This window comes from Cyanistes caeruleus, chromosome 1, assembly GCF_971803275.1.
Source record: "Cyanistes caeruleus chromosome 1, bCyaCae1.hap1.1, whole genome shotgun sequence".
NCBI classification, from domain to species: domain Eukaryota; kingdom Metazoa; phylum Chordata; class Aves; order Passeriformes; family Paridae; genus Cyanistes; species Cyanistes caeruleus.
In genome coordinates, this window is record NC_141701.1 from 92622810 (window position 1) to 92650001 (window position 27192).

General features: G+C 37.2%; 1 protein-coding gene across 2 annotated transcripts in view; it reads left to right on the top strand.

Moving 5' to 3' along the window:
* The window catches only part of CDKAL1 (CDKAL1 threonylcarbamoyladenosine tRNA methylthiotransferase), a 377626-nt gene that overhangs the window by 223772 nt on the left and 126662 nt on the right, over positions 1–27192 (top strand). For both annotated transcript variants that reach the window (XM_086842602.1, XM_023919638.2), the window contains exons 10-11: positions 9473–9639; positions 24110–24255. In XM_086842602.1, the coding sequence (XP_086698728.1) occupies positions 9473–9639; positions 24110–24255 (313 nt within the window). The remainder of the gene's footprint in view (positions 1–9472; positions 9640–24109; positions 24256–27192) is intronic.

The following is a 27192-nucleotide window of genomic DNA, read 5'->3' on the forward strand; positions in this document are numbered from 1 at the left end:
ATTTCCTTGAATTTGTGCAGTGTGTGACCCTTTGCATCTGATATTCATCTACAGCAGAACGATAGCCCATGTTTTGGGTTTAAAACAGCGAGCGTATGTTATAATGAGTGGCACGTTACTCTCTTTTTCCCAATGAATTCCAAAGTCATAAACAAGATCTCTCGTATACCTCATTCTGAATTCAGAGCTCAATGCAGGTTTTTCATTTGTGTTTTGACAATAGGCATAGCAATAATAAATTTTGTTTCTTCAGTTTTTAAGTTTATGGAAATTTTGCTCTTTGTCTTTTCAGTAGCTAAAGAGTATTTGTGCAGGGTACTGGACTGACCCTTCTGGTGGAGGGTTGAATATTCTCTGCCTGCTTATAGTACCAGGACAACATGAGCATATCAATATTTCATGAAGTGTATTTGTGAGGCATAGAGTGGAGAACAATAATTCCACGCTTCAGGAACCTGCATTTCTATATGCTGTGTACAGGGGTGCAGAACAATTCTAAACTCATGCCTTGTCTCTGTTTTCTGAAATTGCTTTCCTTTGTGTTTAAGTCTCTTTTTGCAAAATCTGCTCCCTATAGTCACCCTTTATGCTTTAGGCTTTATTTTCTTGTTGTATGTACCATTGCATATCATTGAACTTGCTCCTTGAATAATGTTTTTGGTTCTGCAAAAAATTAATTACCATCTATGTCCCTGATCATTAATACACATAAAACTTTTACTCTGTTAACTCAGGCAGTAATGTCAACTTTCCCTGAAAATCAATGGAACTCTTGGAGGATGTCTGTATATGCAATGGCAAATTTTAGTTTTATCTCTTTTCAGCTGACAAGAATAATGATTAAGTGGTTTTATCTTTTTCATTCTTTCATTTGTGCAAGAGCTAACCTTCAAAACAGGCCATTGTGTACTTAGCCCACAAGCCTGGAAATAGGAGGGTCACAGGCAGGTGACCAATAGAAAAAGCGAAGATCTCTCTTAAAGAACAACTTCCTCAGACTGAAAAATAGTACCAACTCATGAAATTCAACTATGCACTTTTCCCTCCATTTTTAAAAAAATCTTTTCCTCCCCTTTCTCTTCAAACTGGCTACAAACCTCAATTTATCATCATGATGTATGGTATCATTAATCCTCCTTGAAAGCAAGATGCATAATGCTGCAGTGTTGGCACTGAGCAAACTTGAGCGGCCTGACTGTCTTCACGCCCCTTTGAGTCTCTCTTGTTGTAGCAGAATGAAACTGGACTCGTAATAAGATTAGCTATCATGCTGTTTGCAGCAGCAAGTGACCTATTATCCTGTTCCCTTTCCTTCCCCTCCTTCCTCTTCCCTCTGCTAACGCACTGCAGCTACAAAATGAGCGGGACAGGGCTGCTGGTTTATGCTCTAGCAGTGAGCTGTTAGGAACAGAGGGCCCTATAGGGGTAGAATGACCTCTTTTGTAAGCAAGGACAAGAGTTTGCTTTGTGGGAGAGAGAAACCTTTTATGCTTTCTTTGCTATTTAATGATTAGTTGGCTCTATCTGCTGCATGCTTTTTATCAGGAACTCTCAAACCTTTTTTTTTTTAATGCCACAGGAATAAGGAATAACTTAAATGAAACTTTTAATACTGTTGCAAGCTTTCTTCCTTGTTTTGAAAAACTCCTTCCATAAAAACACTTTGTTTATTGATATAGTAGAAGTGAGTAAAATAAACTATGATACAGATTTTAGAACCACTAATCCTTACAACAGTCACAGGTAGTGAATTTCCTTTGTAAATGCCTTGATGGCAGAGCACCTTCTGCAGAAGGAGCGGTTCTGGTTTTGAGACTTTCGTGTGATGGATTTAGATAAATAAGCAAATTCAGTGAATCCATATTCTAAATCGTTTCATCAGTTTCACTTCTCAGATGCATGACTTTGGAAAAGTAAAATTTGGAATAAATGCATTTGGAGCTTCCACTTTCTTAGCCACAGAAGATAAAATGGAAAACTTCTATAAGTCATGTGGCTATTTGGTTCGTCTCTCAGGCTTCACATCTAAATATAAAGCAGATGATAGAGGATCATTACCTAAAACTTACTTTAGTTTTACTTAAGAGCAGATGGGTAGCTGGGCCAGAACTCTTAGTTTCAGTATGGAGTTGTTCTTGTAAAACCTCCAAAGTAACCCTAAAAATCAGTATGAAAGGTGGTAGTAGAAGTATGTGCGTATGTTGTGGTATTGGAGAGGATGGGAAGGGTTTTTAATTCGTGCAAAAACCACAGTGTTTAGTTATTCTAATTTAAAAGTAATTAGGAAGAGTTGTCCCTAATGCTTGAGTTGTTGGGGTTTTTTACTGTGGTTCAGCTCTGATTAGATTTTGTAAATGACATAAAATAACACAAAAATATGAATGCTCTTTGGGAGGGAAAATGTATAAAATACACGTTTAAAAAAAATATTAGCACATTTTTACTGAAGTAGAACCAAGCTGTTTCCTGAACTAATTTGTATTGTGCTTGATAAGGTATTTCTTCAGCTCTTTTCTATCAAAGTTCATTTAAGCTCTGATTGCAACTTAGTATGTAAGTGAGAGACAGTAGGTTTTACTTTCTGAAAATAGAACTTAAACTAACCAAAATCCAAAATATGTTTAATAGTTTTGAAAAAGCAATTGCTGGAGGAGTTAAGGGAGCCCAAGGTGCAATTCATTTTTCTATTTTGCAGTTTTTGAATATAACCCAAACTTTTTTGCATTAGTTTGCAGGATCAGGAATTTATTTTAAGTACCTATGTCATGTCTGTAGTAAACGATCCTTTAAATCAAGTTCCTGTTATGGCTTCAGAGGGTTTGAGAATTTTCATACCATGAATATATACTAATTTATAGCATTTTTATATAAGTACATGCAAACTTTAATCGTTTGTTAGAGCAAACATTTGCTGAAGTACATTGGCAAAGAGAAAGAAAAGATGTCTGTAATTTCATTACTAAATGTGGGAGACAACATAGCCAAACAGAATCTTCCAAAGTGATATTGTTCAGAGTTCTACCTTTAAAACATGTTATTCCTATATAGGTGGAATTAGCTCAGTCAGTATAACTTGGTCTGTATGTCACTTAGTATTAGTTTCCAAACATTTGTTCTCAAAAATATGTAGACCATAAAAGTTACTGTGTTCATTTCCTAAGCACTCTAATATATGTGTCATCCTGTGGGTAGAAGAAACCACAACAGTTTTAAAGGCTTGTACTGAGCTAAGCACTTGCAAAACACAGCTCTAGTTTTCGTAGCTGCAGACTGACATCCAGAAGTAATAGAAATAATCCTGCCGTGAGAGGCATCCAAGTGTGCTGAGAGTGCTGGCTGATGTCATTACGAGGCTGTTCTCTCTCATCCTTCAAAGGACGTGACAACCAGGGGAGATTCCTGATGACTGGAAGAGGGGAGAATGTCACCCTCTTCCAGAAAGAGCAAGAAGGGAGAACTGGGGATCTACAGGGCAGTGGGACCTTACTCTGTATGGGGCAAACACTCCTAGAAGCCACATCCTGGTACAGGAAGGGCAAGAGGGTGCTTGGGAACACTTGGCATAGGATTACCAACAGGAAACCATGAGTGACTTTTCAGATGGGATGTCTGGCTTTGTGGAGGGTAGGAAAGCAGTGGAGTTGAGGTGTTTTGAGGCGGGTTCGTTTGGGGTTTTTTGATGGGGTGGGATATTGTTTGTTTTTTTGTTTTGGGGTGGAGTTGGATTTTTTGTTTTCTTTTGGGGTTTTCTGTTTTGTTTAGGTGTAGTTAGTTTGGTTTTGTTTACCTTAAATTTGTCTATGATTTCAGCATAGTTTATAATGTTCTTAGAGTCGTGAGGTATAGACTGGATTACTGGATGGTGAGAAGGAAAAGGAACTTATTAGACTCTCAACTTCCCAGAGTGGCAATCCATACTATAAGGTCTAGCTGGCAGTTACTTAGAGTATTTTGCAGCCAGTATTTCATGTCGTTCATAACAAGGTAGAATCTGGGAGATGATACCCAAATTAGGGGAGTACTTGACTGGCTGGAAGGTACAGCTAATATTGCAAGGGACCTCAACTACCTGGAGAAATGGACTTACTGTAACTTCATGAACTTCAACAAAGGCAGGTAAAATGTCCAAAATCTGGGATGAAATTACACCATGCTGCATTATGGATGTGGAGAGCTGACTGTCTGGGAAGCAGCTTTGCAGCCTTTGGAGTTCCTGTGGGAAAGCTGGTGCACATGAGTCAGCAGTGGAACCCCTCTGCAATTGCCAGCTGTGCCCCAGCTGCTGTTGAAGAGTGCAGCCGCAGGCCCCAGGGAGCAACTGGTGCCTTGGACTTGGCAATTATGAGACATCACAGAGAGAGTGCTCTGTCCATTTTTGGGCGCCTCAGGACAAGGCTGACACACTGCAGCAATTCAGCAAAGGGATATTGAAATGATCAGGAGGATGGAGCACATAATAGACAAGGAATGTATTTGTGAAAGGAAAGCTAAGAGGAGTTATTATTGCTGTTTACCACTGCCTAATGGAACAGTATAGAGAAGACAGCCAAACTGTCTTCTTGAAGTCAAATTGTCTTGAAGTCAATCAGCTCTTGCAGAGGTAGGATGGTAGGTAACAAGTTGGACAAGTTGGAACACAGCAAATTACAATTAGGTGCAATTAAAAATATTTTATCCTTAGGGTGGTCGTATATTGGAACAGGTTACGCAAAGTGTCTGGTGGTGTTGCTGTCCTTGGAAATACTCAGAACACAACTGCAATTGCAGTAGGTCAGCCCATGTACATGACATTGTTCAGATCTTGTTCTTCTGTTTGTGGCAAGCGTTAAGAAAACTGGAGTGGACAACAATCTTCCGTGTCCTTAAGACTGTCCAGAAGGGTAAAAAAACCAGGTCTTCTAAGAGGAAATACTTCTGAGTATTAATCAAGATCTTCTAGAAATTCAGACTGTGAGGTGGTTTGTACACAGTGTGTCATGAGCAGAACTGCAGCTTTGCATTTATCTGTACAATGCAGTGCTGAACCATAAGTTGACCTGCATTTTTACAAAATAGGGAAAAAGCATTGATCCTTGAGGTCATAGCTTGACAGTTTGCCTCTTTCCACAGCCCTGAACCTAGACCTGTCTTTTTTTCTTCACTCTACTTGCATCATCTGCTTGCCAGATATCCTGCATTCTCTAACTGTGACAGTTTGGTGTGAGTTACTGTCTGAATAACTAGGGTTTGTACAGGATTGTTACCAGCTCCATTCTTTCTATCTTCCAGAAGACCAGTATATATACAGATGAAATAATGATAAGAGTTTCTTGGTGAACTGGAAATTAATCCTTCCCAAATCCCCCTTAGCATCAGTGAGTTGTTCCCAGTTTGATTTTCTCTTTCAGGGAAGTCCCTGCAATGGGATGCTTCAGTGCTGATCCATGTGGTTGAACTGTATTAAGAGGACACTTGGATGATAGTGTATCAGTGCTCACAGAGTACTTCGCAATTACAGGAGGAAACTGATTCCTCCAAATCTCAGTTTCTATTTAAACTTGCATTATATACAGATTGGTACTGTGATCTGCTATATGCACGGTTCTTCACAATTTCCCAGCTGAGGCACTGATTCAGTAATCTAGCACATGCACATCAGGTATGTAAATGGTTCCTGTAAAATCCATGCTGGATAAATAAACTCAAAACACTGAAGAGAAAATAAATTAGGCTAAAGCTCATTCTGAACAACGAATTTGATGTTTTCTCAGCCTTTATCTTTGGCCATGATGTTTTTGTTTTTAAATAATTCTAAGGTTGTGATCAGGAATGGTCAGATTGACTGTACTCAAGTCTGCAAGACACAAACATTTATGGAAGGCTTCCCCTTGGCAGATGGTCTTTCAGATTTCTGTGGTGCAGTGGGAGAAGCATTTCTGTGGTCTGTGCAGCACTGCAGGCTGCCATAAGAATTCAGTGTTGGAGCAGGAATCTCAAGGAGGTCATGCAGTTATTGATAAGCATATGTGGGCTACTGAGAGGGTCAGAGTCAGGGGCCTCCCACTGAGGCAGCCTGCAGAGAATTGCTCTGTTGGAAAAGCCACTCCTGTTAACATTAAAAAATCTGCCAGGAGAGAGGAGAACAAGATGGGGAGGAGAGAAGAAAATTGAGGGGGGGGATTTGGGGATTGAATTTCATTTGTACAAAGTCAGTTATCAAGCATGAGATTTTCAGTGGGGTTGGTGTTCAGTATTTTAACGTCTTCAGATCTTTGTGTAGATTGAAATAAATTCATTTTTCCAATGGACTTCACTTCCCTTCAGTTTAAAAGATGGTACTGCTGAAAACAGTGTTTACAATTGTGAAGTGAAAATAAAGCGAAGTAAAAATGCTAGAAGTTATTTTTATTAAAGAAATTAATAATTTCAAGTAGTGTCTAAACGAGAAGTGCACAAATTTTGTAAAACTGATAGGTATAAGATTTCTTATCTCCTTTATGACAAGGATTGTTTACCCCACAGAAATTAAGTTAAATCCCCTGTCAGATAATCTGCAATGAGTATTCTTTATATTTGAGACATGTGAGAAGGAATAGGGTCACAGCTTTCTTCATTTGCTTGGAATCTATTCTTTTTCCAACATTTTTCGTTCTCAGTAATCTCCAGTTACAGCAGGGCAGAGATCAGAGGCCAACTGTTAAGGTTTCTCTTTTGTGCTGGAAAGCGATGGCAGAGTGAGAAATAAACCACGAGTTGTGACCAAAGGCAGACTTGTAATTACTTGGATATAATGATAATTGGCCTTAATACTGTAACAAATGCTCTGAGTTTGCACATCTGAAGTCTGCTGTTTGGATCAATTTTCTTGTTTACAAAATCAGCTTGCCTTTATTAGCACCAAAATTGCCCAGTAACAGAGTGGTGAAAGATCGAATGAGGTTCACTGCAAAAGAACGGAAAAAAATTCTGTACGTGATTAGACAGTGGATTTAAATAGGTTCCTGTGGAGGGCTGGAGTTCGGAGGGGAACTGGGTGGAGTGAAAATAGGAAGTGTTGACTGACTTCATTAATACTGTTTGAGAGGTCTATTGTTTTCTCCTCTTACCTGGTGTAAGTTTAGGCTCCTAAACTGTGGATGCAAAGGAGTAAAAAAACCAACCTAAAATCAGTTGACACAAAACCTCTATCACACACAGTTATGTACAAAGTTGATTTATCCTAATGATCCTACTTGTAAATATTTATCACTCACAGTAGCTTTTAGTATTTGAAGATCCATTTTGTCAACCTGAAATTGGGACGTGAACTTTTTCCTAAAATACAGGTGTTCTTCCTCCTCCCTGGCCCCCCCTCCCCTTAATAAGACTACATCCTTGGATCTCTCAGCATGAATTATTTCCATTGCTTGTTGTTCAACACCCTGATCAGAGAGCAGATGAGACATTTATTTCTGTTGTTGCTGATTTACTATTACAGCTGCTTCCTCTTCTTGTGATTTAATTTGAAGTTTCAGCCCACCAGGGGGCTAATGGTCCCCACCTATGCAGCTTTAAAAGCTCGTTGTTGTTTTCCACTGGAATGTTATTTCCATTCCTAGCCAGTGATTTATTTTTTTTCCTCAGTGTTCATCTGGTAACTGTGAAGCAGTATTCCATTAGCAATTTTCATGAAAAAAAGGAAAAGGAAATACAACCCAAACCCCATGCAACTGTTCAGGCTGAAAGCTTGCAAATGAGAATTACTCTGTTACAGTCGAAACTCAGCAAATCAATAAATAAGTTTTGTAGTGTTCTTATGGCTATTGGAGACTTACATAAAGAAATCCAAACTAAACAAAAGAGGACCATTCAATCATTTAGATGCCTTACATTTCTCTTCTTTATAACATAGAGCATATAAAATTCACTTATTTTTTCATGTGTTTCAGGAAAATGTAGGGCAGGGGGCAAACCCAAGAGTATGTTTCATTGTGGGTACTGAGATGAATTCCAGAAACATTAGCAAGTGCACTGAAATCCACTGTGTGATTGTGTCCTGCAGGCAGATTCTGCACAGGGTGCACAGTTTGAGTGTGGCTACAAACTTGTGTCTGCAAATGGTCAACCAAAGAGCACTTAGTACTTCAGGGATGCTTTACACCATGCTTCACTCAAGATCCAAATTGTACATTTCCCTCACTGACCTATTCTTGAAGCAAAACTTAAGAAGCAAGAAATTTTCCAGTTAACCTTTAATTTTAAAGTATTTTTTATTCTAAGTACTAAATTACCTTGAAAACATTTTTGTGCCAACAGGATTAACATTGATGCTCAGCATGGCTTGCTCTGCCATTATTGTTACAGCGTGAATTTAAGAGTAGCAGTCTTCAATTTACATTTTGCAAAACATTTGGTTTTCTAGGTTTATTGCTTTTTATGTGATTAAAGTCAGTGTATGTGCTCAAGTTTTCCTCATTTGAGTATAAATTTGTAGCATAAACATTTACATTTTACGATATTTTCTCTGCTGGCCCAAAGAGTGCTTTGATGAATTATGCACCTTCTAGTGGTTGATTATTTCTTTCACCATTTCATGATTGGTTTTAAAAGTTATCTTATCTTGCTGTGAGTCACAGGTGTTTTCTTCACAGACACCATGTTTTCAACGGTTTATTTCTTGCTTTGGGGTGGTAAGGAAGGGGAGAGGGATTTCATTGCAAAAAGGCTGAAAGCTGGGCAGTCTGGCAGAAGTGGCTGCATGAAACCTCAGTGCTTTCAACTATTATTAAAGGGTGCTGCAGTCTTTCCCCTCTTTGAGTAGGAGGATATTACTACCAAATATCAGTGTTCAAGGTTGCTATTTACAATATAAATCAAATGCACTACTTCCTAAGGCTCTGATTGATGGAAAATGAAGCATTAACTGCCAGGAAACAGGTTTTTCTGTATTGCACTCAGTTGTGCAGTGGTCACTAACCTTTTCAGTACAACCTTAATATTGCATTGCTAATTGTATAATTTAAAAAATGTAAGATTTAATAGTTACTTCAGGAGGAATGTTAATCACAGTGCTTTACGGCTGGTTTTGCTCACTAGAAGCTTACCAGTTAATAAGCTAACTACTGTAATAACCATTAGTGCAAACTCTGCTTGGGTGATGTCTCTTGCGGTGTTTAATGAATTAGGCTCAAAAAATAAAACAGAGTACTAAACTTGTCTGACTTGCTGTAGAGGCAGCACAGAATTAGTCATTGGCTGTGAATGTTAATCACTCCACAGCAATGATAATTTACAGCATTGTTGTACCACTCTTGTGCTCATAAAATGAACTTAATAACCCACTGCTACCCATGGGATAAGCCTTCCTTCTCCTTCCCTCCCCTTTGCAATTGAATACCCAGTCTGGCTGCATAATAGCCATGTGAAATACTGCATTTAAAAGAGTGAGCAGCTGTATGATAAAATAAACAGCTCTAAAACAGATTTGTTAATTATCTCTTTCTTTTATTCACAGAGGGTGTTTGTGAGATATGGCTGACCAGTGAAGACACAGGGGCTTATGGCAGAGACATTGGCACAGACCTCCCCACGCTTCTGTGGAAGCTGGTTGAAGTTATTCCTGAGGGAGCTATGCTGAGGCTTGGCATGACAAACCCTCCCTATATTTTAGAGCATCTGGAGGTAAGAAAGAAAAGGAATCATTTATATGCCGACATGGACATTCATTGAGTGAGTCAGCATGGAACCTTGTGCGAAGTGTTTTCATTTTGAGCAGTAGCTTAAAAACATAATAGACTTAAAATACATCTACAAAATTAGACTAACAGTGTTAAACCATTTGCTTGAAACAGCAAGTTATTGAGATAATAAGATACTCAAGTAATTTTGGAATTATAATATTACTGGGATCTCTGACATGTAGGACTATTGTAGTGATGTTCATTTGTGCATATGTCTAGTGTTTTCAAGAACTAAAGGAAATGTGATTTGCAAGTGATAGACTGTGGGACTGAATTTTTCTTCCTGCTGCACCTCGACAAATATTTCCAGAAACACTATATGGTGGTCTCACTCAGTGATGCATTCATTATCCTATTTTTGGCATGTTTTGAGTTTCCATGATAAGAAATAGAAATGTAAGTGTGTATCTAGGTTTAAAATACATGTAACGAAACAGTTCAATTAAATTAGAAGTACATAACAGTGTGAATTTTAAATCTGCCTATTCATGCAGAGGAGGAAGTGAGAGTTTCTTCTGAAATGTAGGTTGGTTTTGATGGATTCTGTCACTGAATGAATTTGTTGAAATTCCTAGGAACTGTCCAACGGAATAAACACAACTGTAAAGAGGAGGAAAAAGGAGGGAAGGATGTAGTTGAAAGTAAATTTTGTAACCATGTGCATGTGTAATACCCAGATAAGTAGCTGGTATCCATGCTGCTTTCCCAAAGATAATATAACATTAATAGTTGCACTTGAGTTTTCTTAAGATGTCAAGGACAGTATTTTCTTATCACTGCCATAACTGCACCTTTGCCTATTGTTAAAGCATGTGGGCCAGAGGAATCTCATCTTGGTAGGAATAAGCAGGTTTTTACTTCCCCAGCTAAAGAATTTGAACTGCATAAAGTTGCAAGAAACTTCCTGGGTTGTTATCTTATTCTTTGGTTTAGCATACGCTTCACTGAGAGAGAATTTTAACTCAGCCCATTGAATAGGAGCCTTTAGGAAGTGCTGTGGTTCTGTTTTTGAGAACTTTGCATTGTGTCTGGGACTCTCATATCTGCCACAAGATTTTCTTTCTTTATATTTTTTCTAAATGTAAGATTTTTCAGTGTCTTGTACAAAAGCAGATCAAGCTTTTAGCAATTTTCACAGTTAATTCCTTTGCTTTCATTTTTAATTCACATTATTAAAAGTGTTTTGGCATAGACTGCTGCTTTTGTCACTGCTGGTCATTGTATAAGTGCTCTCAAATCTTTTAAAAAAATAGAAAAATCAGGTGCTGTAATTAACAAACTGCTCTGCTGAGACAAGGGGCACCCTTGATATAATCCAAGAAAAGTGGAAAGAATGTTGCTTTCCTTCAATCATGCTAAGTGTGAGCATGTCACAAATCTGTACATGTATGATATCTAGTCTTCCTGTCTCTAAATTTTCCAGAAGTTGCTGTAGGTATGGCTTATTTTTTACCTGACTCATATTTAGGAAAAGTATTCTTATCTCTTTGAAAATGGATCTTTGGGTGTCATGGCAAAGGGAGGGGAATTCATGAAAGTCTGTTGAAAATGTGTGTCTTGAATGTTGCTGTGCAGATGTGCGTTTGTGTGCTCCAGCCCTTTTGTGCAGTAGCAACATCTGCTGTTGCTCATCCTCTTCAGTGCTCCATACAATTACCAGTTTATATGATTTTCCTAAGGATTATTTGATCACATTCCTGTGTTTCATGTGTGACCAAGAATTTCTGATGTTGAAATTTGGTGCCATAATTTTGCTGATTTGTCAAACTAAATTAGTGAGAATTTTTTTTTTTTTTTTTGCATTTCTATCTCATCTGCTCTTCCAAACTTACCAGATTTTTCTCTGAAGGATCACTGGGGAATGTAAGCAGTCTCCTGTATATATTTTCACCAAACAAAATAAACTTTTTATGGGCAACATGCTTTTAACTTTCCAGTTGAGGAAAGGGTAAAACTATAATTTGTTTAAAAAAACAAAATTAAGTGAGAAGCTGATTAACCCTCATGTCAGTTGATTAGGATAAGATCCAGATGTAGATCTGTTATCTCCTAAGAAAGGTATGAAGATGTGTTATTCATTGCAAACATCTTTCATTAATTCTTTTCAAAGGTGCTACATGTTATTAATTTATTTTGTGAGAAGTCGTCTGTCTAATTATGATGTTGTTTGTCTTTCTTTGAAAAAAACTTACCTGGGAAAATGTACTAATCTTGTGTTACTTTTTGTATGCAATGCAAAAGGACAAAGTCATTCCAGTCATGTATCTTTTTAAAAAATCAGACATTTTTGGCAGTTGCATACAATTGTACACATGCAACTGCTCAGCAGGGGTTTGTTTAACTTTTGAAATGATATGTGGCACAGAGCAACAGTGGTCATCTAAATGCAGAAATTAATTTTGAGATCTGGACAGAGCTTCCTTAGAGACTCAGCCTAAAAGCAATAATTTTGATTTGTTTACTTTTCTTCCATATTTATTTGGGCTTACCTGCAGGTAAGGGTGTTTCATCTGCCTCAGTGTCTGGGAATCAGTTTCTTAGTCTCCACTATGAAGTAACCAACAGCTCTGCTGTTCCACTGATGGAGGCCAGCACAAGGAGAGGAGGAGGAGGAGGAAGACCACTTCCCTTGGGTCTGGGGTGCTAGGATTAGAGCAGAGGAGGGGGAAAAGGAAAGCTGTGAGAGCTTTTAATGGGCATTAAGATTCTTACGCTGGAAGGCCTGGTAGATTTTGGGGCCTGGACCAGTGGCCATTCAAACTCAAGTTTGTTTGAGGTAGGGAGTCAGTTTTAGTTTTCATATAATTTAAAATAGCATTACCAGTGCCTTCAGCTGCTGCTGTCAGATAAATGCCTTTCTGTACTTGAAGATGTTTGTCATTTCAGACTATACTGTTGATCTCATGAAAATTGTTACTATGCTTGTGTTGTGTGGTCTGACAACTTAGTGCTTTAGTTTTTTATTCAGTAAATATGGTGGTAGTAGTGCCTTGGTGTAGCATGAATAGTCTTGGGATGAGAAGCAGGCACATGTTTTCAAATGATAAATTCTGCATTCACTTGGGCCTTCTTGTCTAAAAGGAAAGATGTGTTTGCAACCATGCAATGTTTTATAGTCATGCAAAATATAAATACTTTTTGGCATGCTGGATACTAACCTATGTCATTACAAAAAGCCTTTATCATAATTACTCAGGGTATAATCTAAAGTACTAGATTTTTTTTTATCTGCTGCTTTCTTTAGCCATGGATGATGTCTGTGCTTACATTAGTGCATAGTATGAAGTATTAAGAGCAGGTGAGGAAAACACAGATTTTGGTAGCAAAGCCACTCTATCTAAATTTATCTGCATTTTGGAGTCTTTACTTCAAAATAAATTTAATTCTCAATCAAACTTTCCCGCTACCCATGATCCAAAGCTGTTTCAAAGACATAGCATTGGTTGGAATCCCTCTGTTCCACCCAGGGCTCTGAGTACATTCACAGTGAACCCGGAGTATGGATACTGCTCTGATTTCCTTGGAAACTAATTTAGTCTGTCCACTACGAAGTTCAACCCAGACTGAACGAACCAATGGCTGTGAAGGGAGCATGAGGAACTGCACTTAAAAATTTCACTGCTGCTTTCAGTTGGCACATCAAAGTGAGCAGAGCAAATCCTGGCAGGACTTCTGCAGACTTCTTGTTATGACAGAGAGGATTATTTGGTGTGTTTAAAGAAACTGAAGAACCGGAGACTCCAACACTTGCTCGTGGCACTAAGACCGAGAAAGAAGTTGGAGTTTGCTTTACCTGCAGGAGACATCCTCAGTTTTCCTCTCAGAGAAAACCTGGCCAAGCAATGGAGGTAGAACTGCATTTTCCAAAAATCTCTCACAGTCTTAGCAGTCAGTTTGAATGGATACGCCATGAAGCATATAAGTTGCTTATTTCAAGGTTGGTCTCAAATTGAGATCTTGAGATATGCCCTTGCCCAGTGTCAGTCTTATCTTAAAATGTTGATGCAACATGACATTGAGGAAAACGGGATTTTATTTACATGGAAGAAAATTTTAATGAACAGACATGGACTATGTCCAGGGAAAAATAATTTGCTCCAGAATGTTTTGTTTTGTTTAATGTAATGTGAAAAACAAGGTTGGTGTTATAATCCAGCATACAGTCCTAGAAAAGCCTTCAAGGAGTGTATGTGTGTGTGATTTCAAGGAGTGTATGTGTGTGTGATTACCCTGTGTGTTCTTGCCCATATGTCTTTGCACAGAGCTACTGCTCTAATTACACTCAATGCCAGATGTCAAAGATTTTATCACCCAATGATATCAACATGTAGCAAAAGTACATAAGGAATGCACCCTGCTTTAGAGGTAACCTCCAGGTGTTTTTTCCCCCAGTCATATTATGAAACTACTTGTTAGTGCTCTGGTGAGACAGTGTTTAACATCCACTTCCAGTGACTGATGGAAAGGGAGGGTTGGGAAAAATCCATTAAAGCAATGGTAGTAGATAAACAATGAATGGGAATTAGTCTGAAAAGTAAAAAATAAGGCAAAATGTATAGCAGCTTGAAATTAATATTCAGCTAATTTTCTTTTTAAGTATTCGGGGCTCTGTCCAAATCATAAGAGACTCTGGATCATCCAGACTAAAAGGGCAGGGACTCACATCTCAGCCTTAGCTTGCCTCCTTTGTGGATTTAACATAATCCCAGAGTTGTCTGGGATTTTAGTATGGCGCTTTCTGTGAGTGATGGGATGCTTCCAGATCTGTATAAAGGAGGCAGTTCACACCTGCCATTCCCGTAAGTGCTTAATTTCACATGACTAGATGAGTAGTTGTCTTTGTCACCTGTCAAAATGAGTCTGTCTCAAACCATACTATATGCCATCTGTGGGCTGTATCTCTGTTATTAATTCAGGACATTTGAGTGATACACCAGCCATTGAGATGGAGTCTGCATGGCAGCACAGTCTTTAAATGCAGAAGGTGTGCCAAGTGTACCACGAGTCAGAGTAGTATTTCTTTGCTCTTTTGCTTTGATTTTTTGTGTCAGCTCAGTGTTTATGTTCCTTAACCTCATTGAAGCTGATACTCTACAGATGGCTCCCTCAAAAGTGCCCTGACGCAGCACATAGGAAATTATTACAGTAAAATTACTAATTCACTTTTCTTTTTTCTCTGTTGTCCTTTTTTTTCCTCTGAGTGCACCAAGCGTTTTTGAGCGTTGTGCATAAGCTCAAGTTTTGAATAACCTAGAGTGTAAGCTGATTTGAAATGTGTTTAAAAAGGGAATAATATGCACACATTCCTCAATGGCAAATAAAAGGGCAGCATAATTTCAAGAATTAAAAGGACTTTAGGGCATGTATTTGCTTTGTTTCTAGTATTATTTCTTGTCATTTTCATAGACTGCTGCTTTTGAAAGTGCCAATTAAAATCTGTTGATTTGACCAGAAAAAAATGAAAACTGCAGCATACATTTAAATAAATGAATAGTTAAGCCCCTGACTTCTTATTACTGTGAGTTTTGTAGTGTTTTGTACTCAGTGGACCATGCAACTTTTTCTTGCTGTAATTAAAAAGTTGTCTCTGTGCAAACTGTCTATTTTGCTAGCAGTGTAATTGAAAGGAACCTCAGATACTAAAGGGAGGAGGATGGAGCAATTGCCTCTGTCCTCCTGGAAAAAAAAAAGGCAAGGTATGAAGGGATGCTTACTAATTCCTTTGGTATTATGTTAAATGCTTATTTGTCCTGTAGAAGTTGTTTGTGCATCTTTGCTTATTCTGTGTATTCCTGCTTTTTTTTTTTTAGTACGAAAACAATCTGTCTCTCCTTCCTCTCAAAGCGTTCTTTGTCTCAAATATAGCGCATTTCCTTGAAATCACTCCTTAAGACATGGTGTCATGGGAACATGAGCTCACCCCAGAGTCAATGTATTTTTTTATATTATGGAGTTGGGAAATGGACGAATCTCTGCTGTGCTTTGGGATACATTTTGTTACACCATTTTCTCTAATCTAGAATTTTAACATCTCAGACACAGCAGATCCTAACGTCTGTAAATGCTCGGTGACATGTTTGTTTCCAGCTGGTAGAGTATGATTTGGCTTAATAAATGTCTAAGTAAGAACCCATTTTACTCTTCCCGAAGAGAAATACACTGTATTTGTGAATCTTGGGTTCTCTCAAAAATATTATCAAATTGGAAACTTTGAACAATAAAGGTTTCCTTCCAGACAACATGGAATATTTGTGTTGTTGGGAATGAAGCTCATGTTATTTCTAACACTAGTAGAAAAAATGCTTTGAGAGAGATACATAAAAAATGGGCTTTATTTATGCAAAGTTCATTTTTCCATCAAGACAGAATATTTTATGCATGCCTCTAGTGCTCTTCTATATTTAATAATCTGTGAATAAAAATTGGTCTTGCAAAAAGGGGTTAACATTAAGTAGCACACTGCTTGACCAGTTAAATCTGTGCATATTATCTGTACCTTAATTATGATTTGCTCATATGAATGTTGCTCTTGCTTGTTAGACTGCCTGAGAAGGAAGAGTATTTAAATGCAGACAGATCCACACTCAATCTTGTGCCGAGTGTCAGGCTGTCCGTCAATTACTTACAATACTGTCTCATCCCAGCAGTCCTTTGGAGCTGGAGCTTTCTTCTGGTGAATTACTAGCAGAAAATAAAAATCACCATTAATTGAGCAATATGTTCAAAGAATGGGAAATGCATATATGGGGATAGTGCATTTGTGCTAAATAAAAGTAGGATTTTTATCAGTTGCCATGCGCTTCAAGACATTGAGGTAGAAGCTATTGTCAAACATAGAGCTTGCATAACGAACTGTGCCATCTTCTTTTAATATTTCTGCCTTCATTGTTAAACAAATAACATCTCACTTTCCCAGTTATTTATATTATAATAAGTAAAGTTCTACCAACTACTCTCCATCCTATTTCAAAAGCTTCTATTTAGTTTAGATGCATAAACCCTTTTGTTTTCTTTGATAGATGAGCTGTCACTTTTCCTGTGCTTTACAGCATCATCTACATAATCTTCAGTAAGACTGCTTGCTTCGTTAGGCTTTGGCATTCATTTAAAAATAAGGTTGATTTTCTTGAGGTGAAGATTTTCTTTAAAAATGGGAAAAAGAAAATACATTATGTTCTAGAAACTTTAATAAAAGTGAACAGTAATATTTGCTTTGCGTTGTTGTACCACTGTTAATTGAGGAAAATATGTAAAATCTCATTCTTTGAATTCAATTGCTTTAGCTCTGTTAAATGTGCAAGCGTTACTGAAGAATGTAAATTCTGTAAATCTCATCGTTATGGTTCAGAATATTTTTATTCTGTTTTACTGTGAAATTTAGGTCAGCTCACAAAAGAAAGTGATAGCACTAGCCTAAAGGTTTAAGTTTTGATTAAAACCTTCCACTATTTTCCTTCCACTGTAACCTGGTAAAGCAGTTGCTATTTTAGATATCATACTTGCTTGTTTGAAATTAAGGGAAACAATAGAGAAGCTTCCTGGCACTGCTGTCTTGGTACAGATGAACTCTGGAGGGGTGTGCAATCCATTCTATGTCTTCCTTCTGAGCAGAAACCATCAATTCTTTTCTATCCTATGGGATCCTCATTTTTGAGCTGGAGAACAAATTCATAGTACAGATGAAACTAGCAATTCATTACACTCATTCAGCTTTCTGAAGACAAAAAGGTAGTGTGACAATCCTACTTGCCTATTGTGTGTGCCTCTCTATGCTTTAATTAATTTCCAAGGTTTTATTAGCATAAAGTATGATTGAGACAGAGAGTTATTTAAAGTAGCAGTGTGCTGTTGCAATAAATCACCTTTTTAGGGACCTTCCCTAAAATAAGTGTTTTTAATACATATTGAAAAAAGGAGTATTAATTTACTTCTGAAAACAAAGATTTCATTCGAGGAGTGCTTAATGATGAGAAATTAGAGAGAACTATAGAGAAAATTAAAAAAAATTGTGTATTTTCTTGCATGTCAGAATTAATAATTTCATAAGGAATTAGTATTAACGTTTTGGTTGGCTGGTTTTGAGTCATGAAACCAACTCTCTAGCCAGTAATGAAATGTACACTTTACCTTGAGGTGAATCAATTTTTGGAACTGGACAAACAACACTCTGAAGCTCCACAAAGGCTCTTTAGGATTGCAACGATGGCTGAAGCAGCAACAATAAGTTCTCATCTTTGAAAGCACTGAACCGTTTTCCTGCATGGTGCACAGAAATTAGTGTGGTATTAATGCTGAAGGTGTCACTGAATCAGCTGTATTTTGGTGACGTGGAGACTCAGATGTGCTTGGGCTCATGGCTCATCACAGGCTGAATAATAATTAATCCACCCAATGGAGATGCTGATGCTTAACATTTTACCCAGTGTAAAGTCAGTCTTGCTTTAATATTGGAAGCAAATTGTGATAGAAATGCTAGCTTGCTTATTGTGGAGAATTTCACGAACCAAGGTTTAAGACAGCTGTACTGGGATTTACTGGTTATATCTGAAAATATGAATAAATGGTACTGTGCAAGAAGTTTCTTTTCATTCTTGGGTATACCATATATAATCTTGGAAAGAACCATGTCCACCTTTTAAAAGAATAGGGGAATTCTTTATATTTTTGTGTTTACAAATCATGTATCTAGTGTTTTTGGTGCTGTGTGTTTTCTTTGTGCACTGACTCATGGGAAGAGATGGGACAAACTTCAGCTGAAGAATTAGACTGTGAAATACAGTTATTGTATTATGATATTATCTGAATATCACTTACTGTGCAGGAGCTCAAGTTAGCTTGTGCTCTTATTTAATAAAGGAAGATGTGGCAAGCTCTTGAAGGCATATTAGGTGGTTTTGGTATGGCATGGTTTGGTTTTTTAAGAGATTAGGTTTAATACATATTAAACTGTGAGGGAGGAAAAAACTTGTTTAGCTATGGTTTGTCTGTTTTCTGAGGTTGGAAGCAGTAGAGAGATCCCACACCTAGGAGAACAGCTGGGAACAGCTAGGGCTGAGCATATGGCTCTTACGGCTAGTTTTCCTATCAGCAAATCACAGCTTGCCATCTGGTTTATATCCACTTCGAAGGGTGGCCTGAGCTAATACCAGTTTTCTGTTTGGTAATGTAGAAGGCATTTTTCCCATATGACAAAACAGATTTTTGTCCTCCATCTGGCAACCCAAAGATTTGATTTTAAGGTTCAAATTACATTGGCTAGAATTGCATGGGTTTCTAACTGCTCCAGTGTGACTTGCCTTTATCCTAATGACAGGATAAAGACCTGAACATGTCATGTCATATTACATGGGGTAGAGGTTGCCACTAAGCTTGCCCATCGTGTGACTTCAGTACATCTCCCCCAGTTCATACACAGGTGAGGGAGAGGCATTGCCTTCCAACCAGTGTCCTCAGGGACATCCCACACGTTCTTTGTTTTTTACAGCCCCATTACTCACAAGGGGTGGGAAATGGGGGAGAGTTCCCTGTTCGTTTGTTTTAACAAAACTGCTATGGGCTTTCCAGACTGGATCATAGCTGTGTCATCATTCCCGTGCCTGCATCACAAGATCACATCTGTTCCTGAGCTGCACTGCAGTGGAGGAATTTATAAAATGGGCCACAGCCACTTGGTTTTCATCCAGACTGTGCCGGTGGTGGCACTGCTTGGCTTCTGAAAGACAAGAGTCAGCAGACACTTCTCGTGACATATCCCAAACTAATATCTGCCACAAAGGGATGGAGTTTTGAGGGAGTGCCATTTTGTCATGTTTCCATTTGGATGAGGGTTTCTTTGGGCTTACTGCTGGCAGAGGACAAAATCCTTTTGCTATCAAGCAAGCTATTCACATTATCGTGACTCAAGCATGAGACAGAAGTCAAATACTTGGATTTTTGCCTGCTTTAGGTAAGGAGAAAGAATCGCTGTCTGAACAGCTTGCTGGTACTGACATAAAGATGCACAGATATTGATGTTTACTGTCTCTGCGATTTTCTATGGTTGCACATGGTGTCGTTGCAAACAGGAGGTGTGATTTTCTGGTTAGGTGGTTAAATTTGTGTGTTGTAATTGCTAGGATAAAATACACTGACTGGATAGAAATCTTTCTGGTAATGTGCTTTGTGTTCTAATGTACTCCAGCTGCTAAGGACTGGAAAAAAATATTTCATATGTGATCAGTATCCTAAAGGATGTTTCACATACATTGTTGTTTTCTAAATGTACATGATGCCTATTTTTGTAGAGTCAAGTTAAAACAAATTGTGCTACTTTTTGACCTTTTAGTTCCTACATGAAATTTCATTTTTGTGTAGTGCATCCCTTCATTCATAGACACATTATCAGATTCCAGGGAATAGTGAGAGAAGGCAATCAGCCATTTCAGTTGTGATGAAAAACAGAAAATTTCTTTCACAGTGATACAGTTTCAATACGTTGTTCATTTATTGCTTCCAGATGGAAATAAAATTCTGTATTTTTTTTTTCTTCTAACTGAAATATGTAATTATACCTAGTAATGCAAAGCACTTTAGAAAAACAAAATTATAAAAACAACAGGAAACAGATGTTAAACTTAGAATGCTGAGACACTGTGAAGAACAAATATGCATTAGTCCATGATGTCCTTCAAATACTCTTTGGGATATTAACTAATAGTTTTATTTAGTGATGAAATCTGGTATTCTATGTGCAATCTGTAGTATGGGAAAGTCTGTCAGCATTGACTAAGTATGACTGTTCAGTGCAGAGCAGTTGTAATTTATTCAAACCTATGTAGTAAAGAACTTCAGTGTTATTTTAGTGGTAGCGAGGGTAAAAGATAAGACTGTAACAGTCTTACCTCAAAGCTACAGGTTAGAATGTGATATTTCTATCTGCACAGTGCAGAATTTGAAAGATTGGTTTGTCCAGATTTCTGATGCAACCATGCAAAACTTTTGTTTGATTCATTCTTCTGTTTCCTTCTGAATGGCTCACTTAGAGTTTCTGGTTATAAAAGGTAAATTTAAGACCACCAGCAGTACTTAAAAGTGAATGGCAGTGAAACGGTGGGTCATCAGGTACTTCTGACTTTCATTTGGTTTATGTTAATAATTTGTGTTCTGCTGAATTCACAGAGTTAATCTTACAAGCCTCAAGTACCTGCTGGGAAATCAGTTTATCAGTAAGACCTTTGATTCAAAACACATGCAGTGCATTTTGTGTGGCTATAGATACAGAAAGCAAGCAAAGCAAGGCATTCACAGTAGAAAGAGCTGTTTGCAACCTCCTCATCTCTAGGAGGAGCTTTGACTGTCCAGAACATCCCTGAGACCCGTGACCACTGCAGCTAGGTTGTGTTAGTGTTCCCAGATAGACAATGTGTGTATTATATGTGAATTTCTGATACACAAGACAAATTATTTACTTTCTAAAGGATGCCAGTTCTTTTGATATGGAGTATCTTTCTGAACCAAAATGATGGAGTGGAATAGTCAATAATGTTTTTGAGCTTACAGCTGTATTTGTTACTGGATGCAGGGACCTGTAGTGATAGTTGAAAAGTTCAGTTAATTAATGCCAGGCATTTTGCGTCCCATTAGTAGAAAACCCAGGGTAATTACTTTAAATGACAACAGTTTTGTTCCTAATCTTGAAAGTTATCGACAAGAGTGATTGCAGAGAACATGTTTCTTTCTTTTACATGGGATAACTGGAAGAAGCAGTTCTGGTTAGTCTTGTTTAACACTGGCTGTTGGACACCACTGGTTTAGTTCCTCTCACAGGAATTGCAGTCAAAAGCTCCCTCTTGGCCACATCCCCCTGAAAGAGATCAACAGTGAGACCAGCAGGATTCTGCATGTTACTGTCAGATCAGCAGCTAGCGCCTTTGGGGTTGGGTGCTTTGGTTTCCTTGAATCCTCTGGGTAGGAAAACGCTTTTGAGATTTTAGAACTTGGATTTCATTCTTCACAGCAAAATTTTTATTTTTTTTTTAGGTGAATATGAGAAATAAGAGCAACATTTTCATGTAACTAGAGAATTTCCACATTTGAAACTCTAAAAATCAAAACTTTGTGGTAAAACAAGGCAAGATTTTTTAAAATGTAGTATTTCTGTCACAAACAAGCAGATGCAGTGAATCTGTTTGGGTTTTTGTTCTATCACATGATTGTCAACCTTGCAAAAGCTGGAATAAATAACGCTTTTGTATCTAGAAATTCTAATAAATGAATTTTTAGTTCCAAAAAGAATTCACAAACTGATCCCATACTGAAGATTCTGTTATTCAGAGATGCAAAATTTGAGAGGAGTGGCAAAGAATTTTTTTTTTTCTATGCATAGGGTGAGTTATTTTAAAGAACTTGGCAGATTTAGAAACATATTATGAAACATGACTTTCATTGGTTCCTTATATCATAAATCTGTTTTCTAAGATTGAATGAAGTACTTGGAACGAAGAGATAGGCAGAATAATAGGCTTGTGGTCCATAGCTTAAGTTTCAGCTCATATTTCCCATATTTTAGAAATATATTTGATTACTGATAAACAGAAAAATCGCAGATGGCTATGAGATGCTTCATACAAATTACATTTACAAGATTTTCTGAAGCTTAAAGAAAAGGTTTCCCAATTTTAGATGCTTGTTCTGTGCAGTTTAGTTTTTGAAAATATATTCTAGCTGAAGATCTACAGTTTTTAAGGACACAGATAAGTATAGTTCCATTTGAATTGGACATAAAATTTGTGTGGATGCATGGTGGCCTTTTCTTCACTCTTTTTTTCATGAAACCAGCTACCTCCAGCTTCCACTGAGAGCCAGGTTCTCTGCACACAGCCTTTCTGTGTATCAAACTGTGTGCAATTCTGTGTATCAAATTGAGTTTACGTACCTGAGATGGAGTAGCTGTTGCCTTGAATAATGTACCCACTTCTCTTAAACATTTATGTAATAGGATCTTAGAAACTTTCAAAACTGCTTCCAGAAGTGATTTGATAGAGTTCAGGTTTTGTACACATATTTTTGTCAGATGAAAAGTGAGTACTGAGAGACTATTTTTTTTTCTTTTTGTTCTAAAATTCAGTGCTTTTAAATGCTGAGTTCTTGCAAGTGAAAGGGCACGAGGATGTCTGCCTTCTCTTTGAACAATCTAGGCCAGCCTTGTAGAAATAAATACAGAGTGAAAATCTAGATGCATGACTAATATTGCTGATTAATGGTCTGGAAAAAAAATTGTAAATAGTTGCATTTTAAAAACCAAATATGGCAGCAGTATGTGCTGTCAGACAGAATATCTGTGCCATCAAACAGGAGAAATGGACTGAGTGAGCCTGACTGGAGAAAGCAGAATGCACTGGCAGAAGATCAGTGCTCAGTCCCAGGCCATTTCCTGTATGCCCACAGCATAGGGAGAAAGGGAAAGCCATATGGGAACACCTGGCTGTTCATGGAATATGGTTCTTTATCCAAGTTCACTTACTTGTTGCAGCTCAAAGATTAACAAGCAGTATGGTACCATATTGCACACAGTCTCAATGCTGGTTGGTTTAAACTTTTAAAAATACTTACACTTTGTTGCTTGACTGTATGTTCCTTAATTGGTTAAATAATAAAAATGAGAGAAATCAGACCACCCTATTCTGTTCTTTGTCTCACATTCTATCTCCTTGCCAAGCCTCTGTTGGGGGTTTGGTTTGGCTTTCATTAGGAGGTTTGGTTTTCCATTTTGCTATTACCTTTACTTTTTTCTTTTTTTTCCTGACCATTTGCATTTGTACAAAATGTGTAACACCCTGTGTCTCTTGCCAAGCCATTACTCCGGTTCTGAGCTGCCCCCTGATTAATTCTATTCATTTTATAGCCAAGCACTTTTAATTTCTGTCCTTTTCACTGAAGTAACATATATAACATTTCAGACCAGTATTGGAGCAGGATTGCAAGTGATGAGGTGTACCTTAATTAGCAACTGGCCAACTGTAGGGATGATCCAGTTACAGACATTCTCATTTTGGTATCTGAGAAGTTACTTCACTCCAGCAAGAAAGCAACTAACCCTTGCCACCCTTTGAAAGCAGTCACTCTCTGAAATCACCAATTTTCACAATACTTTGCCTCTAAAATTCTATTTTGATTGCATAATCAATAATAGGAAATGTGATCCCTGTCTCAAAGGAAATTTGATTTTATCACTTCTTATTTTCTCTTAAAACAAAATTGGCTTTCAGATATTTTCACCTGTCCCTAATGTTTCAAATGGGCTGTGGCAATTCAGGATTGTTTGGGTTTTAGAAGTATTAGTACTGATACTTACTGCATATTTTAATTGAAATGAGTTTTCTGTATTATTTTCATAATGCTTTAAAGTTTCTTTTTCTTTTAATAACTCTTAGGAAATGGCCAAGATTCTCAATCATCCAAGAGTATATGCTTTTCTGCACATACCAGTCCAGTCAGCCTCTGACAGTGTGCTCATGGACATGAAAAGAGAATACTGTGTGGCAGACTTCAGACAAGTAGTGGATTTCCTTAAAGAAAAGTAAGTCTACTAATAATTGAGAAAATGACAGTGTTGGGTTTGTTGCAGTGTCAAGAACATGTGGCTGAAAACACAATTATTTGCAACTTCATAATTAAGGTATGAAAAAAATGAGGTTCTTTAAGCTTTCAAAGTCTTTGAGTTTTCTGTAAGCCCCTTGATGTGGTTGGCCCCGATGCTCGAGTTTTTATAAGCATCTTAAATCTCTGCATGGCATGCATTTAATTTGTCAATATATTCTTAATCTTTTTCAAATAATGCATTCTTAAATTATTTTTTATACATAAACTACTATATATAGATTGCTTGAAGTTGGAGTTACTGAAGTTGTCTTTAATGTGGCTTTTGAGCATTGAACACTTTGTGTACTAGAGATGATCAGCTCCAACAAATGTAAATGGCTTGATTTTGTGTTTGTTTGTTCTAATAAGTATTTTATATCCTATATCTTATGTAAATTTACATCAATATAATACTCCAGTCTTGCTTAGGGGACTGATGAGTTCTAGATTAATTTCAAAATTATTTCTCTTAACAACAGAGCTAATTGTGAGAAATGAAAGAATGTATCATTAATGTATTTCCTTATGCTGACACCAAGATGAAAGTTACACCTGCTAAGCTTTTGTAACTACAAATAATAATTTCGTGTCCAAGGAAGTATTTTCTTGGCTTTTAAAAAGTTAATGGTGACATATTTTGTTGGATATTTCTGCACTGATTATCCAGAAAATATGTGTCTGGAGAATAATTTCTTGCCAACCTTGTTTGCCTGTTTTCTGTCTTTCTGCTTCCCTTTTTTGTGTACTGTTCAATGACTTAAGGGCAGTGGCATTGTACTTTTTGACTCTTACCTTGCATTAAAATATTGGTACATCAAACCAATCAAATTTTCATAGTCATTTTCATAACCAGTTTTTTATGATAATTTAAAAATTCAGAAGTCTAGCTCTGTAAAACGTATCATCTAATAGCTGCGTGGGAATTATACTGTGTGTGAAAGAAAGCCAACTGTGACACAATAGAATCTGTTTTGCAAACTGAATGTGTAATTTATAGGACATTCCTATGCATCTAGGACAACTGATGGAAATGGGGATGCTTGTCTTCATACAGGTTGATTTGCATTAATTTTCCACCACAAACAATGCCCATGAATTCTTGGCACTAAATTTCATGTGACTATGGATCAGTGTTAGTTTTTAATTAACAGATGTATTGTATTCCCACATATCTTAAGTGGAACTGTGTCAGTTTATGTCTTAGTTGACTTGAAGTTGATTCATTATTCTCTTCAGTAGTTTTAGCATTGGCAGCTCTTATCATAACAGCAGCTGGATTTTCGATAACCCAGTGTAGCTGGCACATGTTGGGGCATATGGGGATTTATTAAATCATTCAGCTCTTGAACACAGAAAAGAGTGAATTACTTATATACCCAAATTTAAAACAGCTGGTCACTGAGCATACAGTAATGTATGTCATACATTTTTTTCCAGGGCTTTTTTGTAGTGAACTTAACAAGGAAAAAAAATTATTTGATGTCTTGATTTTAAAGAATAATAAACTTTCTTTATCCTGCTTATTAAGAAAATACCAAATTATCTAGTAGTTCCTGTTAGAAAGTAGTCTCCAGATACTAAGATGGAATAATCTTTGTACCATATGGCAGCAGGATAAAGAAGCTATGCAAGGCAGAGAAAATGTTTTGGGTATTTGAACATGTGCTCATCTGTAAAATGCAAGGCTTTTTCTTTGCACTTAAGAGCATAGAGTCTTAATTTGTAGACTTTACTCTTGTGACAACAGCCAGCTATTACATTCCCATGTAGATATTCCCAGAAAGATCTCAGCACAAAATTTGCCAGAACTTAACATGGCTGCAGACAACTCCAGAGCCTAGAGCCAGAATAGCTAAAATTAAATATGTGTTTAAACTACTTTAATAGCCAAAAGGGATTATTTCTATCTCCCATTTATCAAAAAAGCAAAATAAACCAAAAGTAGAATCCCCTATATCTCCTTTCTCTATTGCTGAGGCCATAAAGTCATCTAGCAGCTTCCTACACAAAATGTACAAGGACTTATCAGTAGATTCCAAATGTCACTTTTGTCTCTAGAATGTGACATCTGCTCTGATAATAACTTCACTGAAAATTTTATTAATAATTATATAGGCTGACCTGCTGAAGAGGTAAAGCCACACATCAAGGAATGCTAATGGTTATCACTTAAGTGCTCTATAACTTGCATTCAAACATCCAAGCACATAAAATTAAGTTCAGCAAGTAAAAATCAAAGGAAAAGGAAAAGAAACAGCCATGTCATAATTTTTGTTTTGGAACCTCAAAGATATACCAAGTGATTTCTGAATCTTCTTGTCAATCAGGGCATCTAAAGACTCCAGGACTTTTTTCTCCAAGAAATAAAAAAAAAATTATTTTCCTTCCTCTGGAGAGCCATGAGTGACTGCAGAGGTATCTTCTTCAGAGTAGGGATTTATTTATATCCTGCTGAGCATAGAGTACCTTATAGAGAAGTTAGAGTTCTCCAAGAGTACTCCAGACAGAGTGCTCTCTATATTAAAACTCACTTTTTTGAAAGAATGGAGCATTCTTGACACACTGTATTTGTGAAGTTAGAAATGTCACATTTTCCCTCTTTTTGGACTCTCTGCAGGCATGAGCAATAGAAATGAACTTTAAAAATTAGTATTGATGTTCTAGTGCTGGTTTTTGATATGCAACTCTTTGTATTTCAGAGCCACTCTCCCCAGACAGGTGACAACATTTTTGGTTTATTGTGAAGATCAATAGCAAAATGCATAGAATATAAAGCAAGAAAGGCAAATCCGTTAGACTGTGAAAAACTTAAATACAGAAGGTTTCTTTTATACTCTTTTTTTTTTTAGGAATTCCTTTTATCATATTTTGCACT